Here is an 11,724-nt window from a genome sequence, read left to right as displayed (position 1 = left end):
TACAAAGACAACATACGAGATATTCATTAGTGCAGCTTCATTGGATTGAATTTACTTTGTTGTTTATTAGGGGGAAAAAAATTAACAAACGATTATCCATGCTGTTAAATATGTCCAAATCAAAGGTTGTCAGAACCATTTTAAATACTTATTAAGTCCTTTAAAATCTGTATTTATGTCAATTGAGCCCAACAAAAACCAATTTCATCAAATCTTAATCGGAATTATTGTTCCATTGTTGCCTCTTGGCTTATAAATTTGTATGAATTTCATCCATAGTAAGTGAAACAAAAATTCAAACATATTTAATATTTGGGGGGCAAATAGCATTAATTATTGTCAAAAAAGTAAAATAAAATAGTGAAAGTTAATAAATTAAAAAGGAATGACCACTAAAATGAGCTAAATTTAACTCTATTCCGCGAGGATTTAAGACATAAACTAGAAGATACTCAAAGTCAGGTATCCAATCCAATTTGATTATACTAGAAATGTAATGAAAATCAGCAATCTTGAAAACATTTGAGACCGGATTCTATATATATTCCTACTCTTATTTCAAAAAGTTGAGTTTACAATTCATAGCAACTCAAAAACTAATCATGGGCTATGCAATAGCATTTTTCGGGAGTGTGAATATTAGGCCTTGCTATCTGGAAACTGAGAGCATAAACCTTGTTATATCAGTCTTATGCCGTTTGTTTCATCTGCCACAACAATTGCTGTAGTACAAGCACATGAGAAAAGAAAATATCAGTAACAAATTTTGGACATACAACTAACAATAAACTCTATGAATACTGTTGGTAGCAATTATTTTGGCCAAAAAAAAGAAAGAAAGAAAGAAAGATTTCGTTTAATGAAGCCCTCGTTAAGACAGGTTTCAAAAACTATTTTTTCGAAATAGTGAAGTTAAATGGTAAAGCGTTCAAATGCGAGGGAGGGGTAATATATGTGCATTCAAATGATAAGTTTGGTGTAAATTAAATGTACTAAGTGCTAACGAGTGCATATTGGCGATCAAGAACTTTTTAAACAGAAAGGAAAAAGAAAAACTCTTTGAAAAATGTCTAATTCTATTTTTCATGTTCCCTTGTCGCTTAATATGGATCAATTTTCACCTAAACTTGAAAGGAGACCGAAACAAAGCATTCCCACTGGGGTAAATGCTCTAATAACAATGGAGATGGCACTCACAGCCTTTTTTTTTTTTTTTTCTTTGCACTTGTTTGATAAATGCTCTAATAGATATTAGAAGAGATGAGATTTTATTGTTTGTTAATTGGAAATGATGTTGCTCTAACGCCTACTTATAGGGCATCAAGCATTTAAAATTTAGAGAAGGTCATAAATTCGTGACTATTGCTGTTCATGTTGTTATGGACTGTGTTTAGTCTAAATATTGCGTTTTTCTGTTTTAGCCAAACACTTGAATAAAACAGGCTTGAAAAGGAAACTATCCAGAAAAGGAAAAAAAATCTAGGATCCTAACATGAAAAAATCAGTAATATTAATAGGACAGGTTTATAAGGATATGGTATAGGCTGGAGATATTGTCAAAGCAATAAGCTTTCTCCTACAGCAAATTTTACTCAAATGTCCTAAATTTCCTTCACCAGTCAATTTCATATATTTTCTTGATTTTCCTAAGTCCATTAAGCGCTGACTCGTTCTTCTCGTCTGTCCAATTAAGTTTTTTTCAACCGTTTTTATTTCCTTCTTCTCTATCTTTCTCGTTCTGTCATTAAATCGTCAATTATTTCCATAATTTACTAATTTGGTTTTGGCTTTAATATTTTTTCATATGCTAATTCCTCCTCTCTCTCCAATTAAGTTTTTCCTACTCTTCTTATTTCCTCCTCCTCCTCCTCCTCCTTCTTCTTCTTCTTCTTCTCTCTCTCTCTCTCTCTCTCTCTCTCTCTCTCTCTCACACACACACACACACACAAACACATTAATTCACCAACTATTTTCATGATTTGCTAACTTGGTTTTGTGTTTAAGGTTTTTTCATAGGATTTTTCTAATGGGTAGGCATCCTTTAGCACATCCAATATTCACCTAACCTATTATGTATATACACATATTAACAATTATTACTTTCTCTTGCATTTATATAATTTTCCTATTTAATTTTACCTACTCTCCCTTGTATTTATTTACTTTTCCTAATTAATCTTATATTCCAAAAAATATAACACCTAAGTACCCGTTAGACAGACCGTTTTTCATATACTAATTATTTTGTTTCAACGTGTTTTTTACACACACTCAAAGGTTCTTTTTACAAATACAACATAATTTAACTCAAACAAACTATAGTTTAAAGGGTTATTATCACTTTACTCCCTTAACATTTAATGCCACTATCAATTTCTCCCATAACATTACTTTTTGGTCACTACTTTTAGCTTCAAGACTAACGGTCAAACTTAATGGTGTTTGCTAATTCAAGTGAAAAGACATGTTTAACTCTTAAAATTATTATCTATTTACCCTATAAACTATATCCTTATTATCAATTTACCCCTAGAGTTATTTTTTAGGCAATTTATCCTACCAATAAACCAACTTAACAAGTAAAAAATTTTAGAAAAACAAGTACTTTCCTCTTTGTATAATAAAAACAATAAAAAAATTTAGAGTGATTCTTCTCTTTTTTAGTATCAAGAAAAAAGTCAAAACATTAATTTCTTTCTTCTTGACAATCTTAATAATATTGAAATAGGAAGGAAGAAAGAGGGGGAGAGAGAAAGCGCAATTCTTTTTCTTAAAAAAATACAAATAAGAAAGAATTCAATATTTTTGTTATTTTAAAATTAATTTAGTTTTTTGTTTACCACCCAATTCCAATTTTAATCCTGACAACATTAAAGTAATACAATAATATTTTCTTTCTTATTTTCTTTCTTTGCAAAATCTAATTTTCTGTCTCCTTCTCTCATATTTTTTTCTTTTTCTAGTATTAATAAGTGTGAAAAAAGAAATTTGAGAAAAATCCTTTAATTTTTATGTTTTTGGAACTCTTAGAGTGAAAAAAAAGAAGAATAATTATTCCAACTTTTATTTTTAATTATATATAAAAAGGACAAATATTTTTAAAAAACTTTTGAACATATTGGTTAGATAACAACGGGGTAAAATGCCTAAACAATAATGTTAGGGAGTAAAGGATTTTATTACAATAATTTAAAGGGATAAAGTAATAACAACAATATAGTAATACTATAAAATAATTGGTATTTTTGACCAAAATTTGTTAACATCTGAGTTAAATTAACTATGGGGTGAAGCGACTAAAAGATAATATTATGGGGTAAATTGATAGTAGTGATATAGTTTAAAAGAGTAAAGTGATAATAACCCAAGTTTAAAATGAAAATACTCCAAAAGAAAAGCCTTACTTTCCAATCAATATTCATGGGATATACTACGTAATGTAATACTTTCATCTAATTATTAGAGAATATGAATACTTAATACACACCAAGACTTACATGACAGGTATAAAAAGAGAAAAAGATGGTAAAGTCTATTAACAATACTAACCGCTCAAATATATGATAAACAAGCAGAATTCAAAGGAAAAATGCATATTGTGTGTCAACAAAATTTTCAATATATTAAAGGATTGAGTTACAATGACATCATAATAGTAATCAATTTAAATTGAAATTTATTGGAAAGTGGCATGCAGATTTGCTCCATATTATGGGCAATAGTCGGCGGGAACCCGTTGGAGGAACCCACTTGAAGTGGCAGTCACAAGCAATTATATGGTGGGAGGTCAAGGGTTGACCTCTCACCCCCACTACGATAAGCCTCGGTGGTGATTAACTGCCCAAGAGGCGACTTGTGATTAATAAATCTAGTCTTGTGCTTCTTCCGATGTTTGTCCTGAAGGTTGTACAGAATGCTGAGGGAAAGAACAAATTTTCTGCCTTTGCCCTTGTCTTTGCAAGGCACCTGCTGTTGTTGTTGGACAAATTGCAAGATAAGATGAGAATTGTAGGTGGAAAATTGGCGTTATTTTTGCTGAGAGTGGCTGTTGAGGATTTCCACTGTTCATATGATTCTCTTATTGGATTTGCATAGAGCTGTCTCCCTCACTTTCTTCATTGACCATCGGAGGCATGTTAGATAATCCAATTCCAGCCTGTTTTTTGGATTGAATTTTCTTAGGCATGATTACTGATTGTGGGAATAATGACGTAGAAAGTTAGAACAAAAAGGAGGGGGAAGTAAGCTGTCATTCCTAGAAAGGACACAAGTGGTTTTGTTTGGATTACAATTTTTTGAAATTTTTATAAAAAAATGTACTGTAACGATTTAATATGCATATGATAAAAAGGTGATTGAAAATTATATTTATGAAAAACGTTAAATTTTTTTTTTATGAAAACTGGCTTTCCAAACAAGGCTACTAATTGTAGAGACAAGAGATTCAATGCAGTTGACGTGTGACAAGATGTGCTAATTTGGAGTTTAGTTATTGTTTGAGCTGCAACACGCAAAATATAATGGGGCTTCACCACCTTTTTCTCTGGAATGGACTCAAATACTAGTGTTTTTTTTTCAAATACAAAAATGAAGCAAATAGGGAATGTGGCTATATAGAGAAAAAGTAGGAAGGGTCAGAAGTCCTTTACCCTAATTGGTGAGTGAACATTTTCCTTAATGCTTGGTATTATCTACCAACTAGATAAGAGAACAACTTGAGTTGTCCATTGAATGCCAAGTGTCAAGCTCTTATTGGAGGAAGGAACTTTGTTTTATTCATTTGGATCTTAAAGAATGGTAAATGTCTATTTGGAACTTGGTCTTACGATTGAGAATTCCAATAGTAGCTTACTATTTAAGGGTCAATTGGTAATAATGGATTAAATATATTTATTTTTTAACTTTGTTTGTGTTTTAATAAGTGTTAAAAGTCAGTTGCGCCCTTTTGTGAAAGATGGTTGTTTGAATAGTTACTAACTATTTAGGGCTATTTTTGTATGTTTGAAAATATTTCCTTCTTATTTTTCTGTTTCGATGCAAATAGTTTGATACTGTTTGTAGATTGATCTAAACATATGGGTTAGTTTTAGGCCTCTCACTAAAAGTTTCTTCTTCTTCGTTTCTTCTACTCGGATAGCCGAATATGAACCTTCAAAAGATGCCACTGTTCTACCAATTTTCTAAACAAAGCATTGTACTTTCTCTTGGTTAGAACCACAAAAACCCTCCACATGCACGTGATTGCATTTGCCCCAAGAATCAGTTTCTTTTAGGGATTGTACTTGGTTTGTCCTATAGCCATGGAAAGAGACATGGAAAGAGACACGGAGCTGGCCTATCTCCTACAGCCACCAATAGAAGTAGTCCTGGAGCGTCTGTCCCCATACCCGCTGCCTCTAAGACTCTTCGCCGTAAAAGAGTCCGTGGTGGTCTTACCACCACCCAGAGACCTCACAGGATTTAGACTTTTCATCAACTCCTTTTCGAGTCCAAAACCAGGAAGTCTAGACTTCGAAGTGGAAATACAACCCAGGTACTACAGAAACGGAGAATGCATCCTTGCGAGCTGCACTCCGAACCTGGCAGAAAGGAGACTCCCTCAGAGCCCTCTGTTGCCCCTTCACCCTAGTCTGGAAGAAATGAAGCTCTTAATGTGGAATGTGAGAGGTACAGGTAGCTCTGCATTTCGTGACCATCTCCTTCAACACATTAACACTCACAAACCTGGCATTGTCACGGTAGTGGAAACTAGATTAAGTGGAAGCAGGGCTGTAGAAGTTTGTGAAAGCCTCCCGTTCACCAACTTCCGGATCCAAGATGCAAATACCTTCAAGGGTGGACTGTGGCTCCTGTGGAACGGGGTTGAGGTCAACGTCGAACCTATCTCCAACACTTTCCAAGTCATCCATGCAAACATTAAGGTATCTCCTAACACCTCCCCTTGGTTGCTTAGTTGCATCTATGCTAGTCCTAGACTTGAGGAACGCTTGCTTCTATGGGAGCACCTTAAAAATCTGTCTTCCTTAAATAATTTGCCTTGGATGTGTATTGGTGACTTTAATGAACTGCTTTCTCAACAAGATAAATTAGGAGGCAACCCTATTATCAGATCTAGAGCCTCAGCTTTTTGCTCTATGCTTGAAGCGTGTAATCTCTTAGATATGGGCTTTGTGGGCCCAAGATTCACTTGGGTTTGTAAGAAAAATAATTCTTTCATCTATGAAAGATTAGATAGAGCCTTCTGCGACCCTTTGTGGAGAAACCTTTTTCCTGAAGCTTCGATTCAGCACCTAGCCCGCACTAGATCTGACCACTGCCCACTCATAGTCAACCTCTATCCTCAACCTCCAGACCTTTCCATTAAGCCTTTCCATTTGGAAAAATTTTGACTTTCTCACCCTTCTTTTCCAGATATCATCAGAAATAACTGGTCTTCCCCTTCAACCCCTGTTACTGAGTCTATTAAATGTTTCACTGAAGCCAGTAGGGTTTGGAGTAGAGCCTCTTTTGAAAATATCTTCCACAAAAAAAAAAGAAAATCCTCAATAGACTAGTAGGGATCCAAAAATCTCTCCAATATCACCCTTCCGTCTTCCTATCCACTTTGGAAAGCTCCCTCACAGCCCAGCTAGAAGACACTTTAAGGATGGAACAAGACTTTTGGCTTCTTAAGTCAAGAACTGACCATCTCATCTGGGATGACCTGAATGTTAAATTTCTGCAGACCACAACCATTGTGCAGAGGAAAACAAATCGAATTCTTGCTATTAGAGACCTTGTTGGTAACTGGATCACTGAAGATCTTGCTATCAAACGTCACATCCACTCTTTTTTCACCAACTTTTTCAACTCTGACTTTGTAGAAGTCAGCCTCCACCCTGAACCTTTTCCTGCATCCCCTCTTACCCTCTCGCCTAGTGAAACCCAGCTTTTTAGCCGTATCCCTTCCAGCCAAGAAATCAGGAAAGCCTGCTTAGATTTCAAGCCCTTTAAGGCTCCTGGACCAGATGGACTCCACGCTTACTTCTACCAAAAATTCTGGAACCTCATGGAAAACTCTATTGTTCAATTTATCCAAGATGCCTTCAACCATTTACCTTTTTCTCAAGGTATTAATGATACTTTCATTTGCTTAATCCCCAAAACTGATTGCCCTGAACTCATTCAAAATTTTAGGCCTATTAGTTTGTGCAACTCACTTTACAAAATCCTCTCTAAAGTGATTGTAAACAAACTCAGACCTTACCTAGCTAAGGTTATCTCCCCTTTTCAAACCAGTTTCCTACCTCGAAAGAGCTGTTCAGATAATGTCAAATTAGTTCAAGAAGCAATTTTCAAGATCAAATTAAAAAAAGGCACAAAGAGCCGTTGTGCTATTAAAATTGATCTTGAAAAGGCTTTTGACAAACTAGAGTGGCACTTCATCAGGGAAACCCTGGTCTTCTTTGGCATTCCTGAAGCTCTCACTCAAGTTATCCTCCAATGCATTTCCTTTCCTAGGCTTGCTGTCCTTCATAATAGTAAGCCTATTGATTGGATCTCTCCTTCAAGGGGTATAAGGCAAGGAGATTCCATCTCCCCTTATTTATTTATTATGTGCATGGAATATCTCTCCTTATCTATAAACAAAGCTATCTCTGAAAAGAGATGGAAGCTTCTATCTTTTGGTCCCAATACTCCCCTGCTATCTCACTGCATTTTTGCGGATGACATTACTTTGTTTGCTGAAACTAACCCAGAATCCATACTTTCCATCCACAACATCCTGGAAGATTTTTCCCTTCGATCTGGCTTATCTATCAATCGTCAGAAATCAAAAATTCTCTTTTCTCCTAATACCCCCCTCGGATCTTAGACTTTCTACAGTCAATCAATTAGGATTTTCTGAATCTCATGAGTTTGGAAAATACCTTGGTTTCCCCATCTCTGGGGATAGGGTTAGTAGAAACCAGCAAAACTTCATTTTAGACAAGATAAAAAAAAAATTCGAAGGATGAAAGGCAAGCCTCCTCTCTTTTGCTGGAAGGAAAGCCATAATCCAGCAAACTACTACTACCATTCCTGTTTTCTACTCCCAATGCACCGCCTACCTGTCTCTCTCCGTAATGACATTGACAATGAGCAAAGAAACTTCCTTTGGGGCTCTACTTCCCAAAAAAGGAAGCTTCACCTGGTCTCCTGGGAAAAAATTACCAAACCTAAAGACCTAGGAGGATTGGGAGTCAAGCAAACTGCCTTAATTAATAAGGCTTCGATAGCAAAATTCTGTTGGCAGCTTCAAACAGAAACCAAGAAACCTTGGGCACAAATCATTTCCCGCAAATACCTACCCAAATTCCATCCACCCCATTCCTTGATTGGAATCCTGTTAGACGCAGAGGCTCGGTAAATTTTAAATGCATTCAACAAGGCCTCCCCTTGTTCAAAGCTGGTTGCTCTAAAGTTATCAAAAGTGGAGCAAATACACTTGTTTGGCATGATAAATGGCTCCCCCAAGGTACCCTCAGATCCTTGATCCAAGGGCATTTGACTTTGGAAGACCACTCCATGCTTGTGAAGGACCTATTCAATCCCCTTGATGACTGGAATCTGGAAGCCTTGTCTATGGTGCTTCCCCAGGATCTAAGCCAAAGGATTTCTGCCATCCCACGACAGAATTACAACCCTACTCCTGATACCATTAGATGGCGACATTCCCTTAATGGTAGCTTCTCCTTCAAATCTGCCTACTCCCTAGCTTTTCTCCAAAAATACCCAGACCCAATCGAGTCAAATCTCTCGTGGATCTGGTCTCTGCACGTCCCCACAAAAATTAAACAATTCCTTTGGTTGTTAGCTCAACAAAGGATTCCCACCAAGCAACACCTCTTCGACCGACATATCATCCTTGACACCTCTTGTTCTTTCTGTAACCATTTCTCAGAAGATGCTGAACATGTGGTGAGAGAATGTCCCCAAGCCTTAGAATTCTGGGAAAAAATCCAATCCCCCCTCCTTCACCACCCTTGGCAACCTTTCAACATTTGGCTCCTTCAGAACTGCAAAAACTCCTCCCTCTCCCCCCTACGGTTCCATTTCTTGGAACGTTATTCTTGCTTTCTCATGTTGGGTTCTCTGGAACAATAGAAACAAACTTTTGTTCGAACCCATTAGAGCATGGAAATTTCCTCACATTCAGGCTCTAAATCTTGCTGCTGAATTTGTTGCAATTGGTCCAAACCGGTCTCCTTTTCCCCTACCCAAAAGCCAGGTCCTCATTGGATGGACTCCACCACCCAGAGGATGGCTTAAATTGAATTCTGATGGATTCTGCTCACCCAACCCTGGTCTCGGGGGATGCGGGACCCTGATACGAGACCATCTTGGTACTTGGATTAAAGGGTCGATTCGAAAGCTCGGCCACACCAACAATCTGATTGCAGAATATTGGGCTATCAGAGATGGACTCGAAATCGCAAGATCATTGAATACACAATGTTTGATTGTTGAATGCGACTGTGAAGTTGTCCTTAACATGCTAAACACTTCAATTCCAGAAGGTCATGACCTTGCTCCTATCTTAAATGATTGCAGGCACGTTCTCTTTAATTTCCAGCAAGTGCAAGTAAAGCACATCTACAGAGAGGCGAATAAAGGAGCAGATGCACTAGCAAAGTTGGGTGAAAAACTTTTGTGTCCCTTTTCACTACTAGATTCTTGTCCTCTCAGTTTAGGATCTATTTTGTCTGATGATTTGAGGGGAATTTGTTTCCCCAGATACATTGCTAAGTTGTAACCTTTCCTTTTTATTTTATGCAAGTCTTTCCTACCAAAAAAAAAACTTGGTTTGAATTTACCAGCGAATTCTTCCTTTTTTCCTGCTACGAAGTGATGTTTTCTTTTAGAAAACAATTTTTAATGATCTATGGTATGGTTTCTAAAACCTACCATGTATACAAAAGGGAGAAGGGAAAGGAGAAACCCTTTAGATATTGGTTCTTTCTTTCGTCATATTGAGCAAAGGATGAAAAACTTAGGCCTCCCCTATGATCTTGCCTTTTTTACTGTTAACTGTGATTTTTGCTTCAGATATCTTTCATATCTACTTGATTCAGAGAAAAACAGCTTGGCTTCAAGCAACTGGGAAACTTGCCTTTGGATACGCTAAATACAGGAATAGTGAATGTAAACATTGATTGGATTATCTGTTGTCCTTCTTGCAAGCAACAAAGTGAAGTTGATATGAGGTAAAGTTACCAATTCATGCGCTTTAATTACAATTTAATCCTCTTTCTGCATTTAAATTGATGTTAATTTTTGTTGTTGAATTTGAGGGCTCGAATTCCCATCATTTTAACTGATGATTCGAGAACAATCAATTGCACTATATCTAGAGAAGGTGCAGAAAAAATGATTCTATTCACTTCATTTCAGCATAAACTGGCACAAGAAAGTGTAAGTGATAACTTTCTATTTTATATCTATGCATAACAAAAAAGATAACAACAACTGACTACAACTCAAAAAATAATTTTTGCTGCAGCACTTTGAAGTAGACACTGAACTTAATGGTTCCTTGAAGAAATATATAATTGTCCACTTTCTCAAGGCTTATGAGACTCACTTTTAAGACCAGGGACAAATTAAAACTATTGTCCAAAGCTTACACTGCAGATGATCTGTTACTGTAACGTTTCCAGATCGCACCGAAGTTTCTTCTGCAGTGGGCACTTCCTCACCAAGATATCAAAAAAAAAAACAACAACAAACAAAGGAAGAAAAGTTCACACCAACCACTAAGTTGGTGCTTGAAGAAATTGCTGGAGGCAATTTTTCCATGAAAAATGATGCATATGGGAGCAGTGGAGTAAATAGGAGCCTTGATTTTCCAAAAGGGCTACCTGAAAATGAAGCTACACCAGTAGAAACACTATCCAAAGTGCGATCCAATATTTCTGAGCAGTGTACCAAAAAAGGTCCAGAAGATAGCAATCCGCCTAAGAATATTGAAGATAAGTCTAGCAAAGAAGCTTAAGGGCAAGTAGGCCTAAACTGCTTTAATTATGTTACTTTTATTAAATCTTTTGTTAGCTGCTAAATGATTAGGTCCATTGCTTTGATACTTTCTTTGAAACTGCTTCAGTCATTGACAAATAAGGGATCATGAGATAGCTATTAATAGTTTAGTTTGTTATCTTGCACCTGCATAGATCATGAAACTTAATTGCAAGTGCTAATATGTATGAAGATCAAGTCTTAAAGCACATGTGCTGTCAAAAGTGAATGATTTTGTTTATATAATATTTGCCACTGTTTTAAATGTTATTTACCTCTCTATCTTTTAAACACAATTAGCATATCAACATCCACAAAATTATCTGGATTTTGCATAGGACAAAAATGGAGGACTAAATAAACAGCGAAAATTATCAGTGGATAGGCCAGTGCGTAGCATGGCCGGATCCAAGCTAGTTCATCTGAAAAGTGAACAACACTCAACTCGCATACATAAGAACAGTACGTGTTATATGCTGAGCTCGCCACTTGGTGCTGACCTGTTATATGCTGAGCTCGCCTTGTGCACACTCGGTGCTGAGCTGTTATGTGCTGAGATCACCACTTGGCAAGACACTTGTCCTTATCTCTTCAAAGTGTACGTGTATTTTGCGTACAAGTACAAGAAGAAGAAATATACCTCTTTCTTGATGTAGAAAAAAGAAAAATAATCACTTTTTGCTTTACATT

At 36.4% G+C, this 11,724-nt stretch overlaps 1 protein-coding gene across 1 annotated transcript; it reads left to right on the top strand.

The window, feature by feature from the left end:
• The first annotated feature begins 5,243 nt into the window (after window positions 1–5,243).
• LOC113724359 (uncharacterized) lies at window positions 5,244–11,304 on the top strand. The gene is made up of 3 exons (XM_027247288.2): window positions 5,244–5,921; window positions 9,574–10,226; window positions 10,680–11,304. Exons 1-2 carry the CDS (start codon window positions 5,301–5,303, stop codon window positions 9,586–9,588), a joined length of 636 nt encoding a protein of 211 aa, XP_027103089.2. The 5' UTR covers window positions 5,244–5,300; the 3' UTR covers window positions 9,589–10,226; window positions 10,680–11,304.
• Window positions 11,305–11,724: the final 420 nt, after the last annotated feature.

Source organism: Coffea arabica, chromosome 1c (assembly GCF_036785885.1).
Source record: "Coffea arabica cultivar ET-39 chromosome 1c, Coffea Arabica ET-39 HiFi, whole genome shotgun sequence".
Classification (NCBI taxonomy): Eukaryota; Viridiplantae; Streptophyta; class Magnoliopsida; order Gentianales; family Rubiaceae; genus Coffea; species Coffea arabica.
This window is presented reverse-complemented; position numbering and strand designations above follow the sequence as displayed.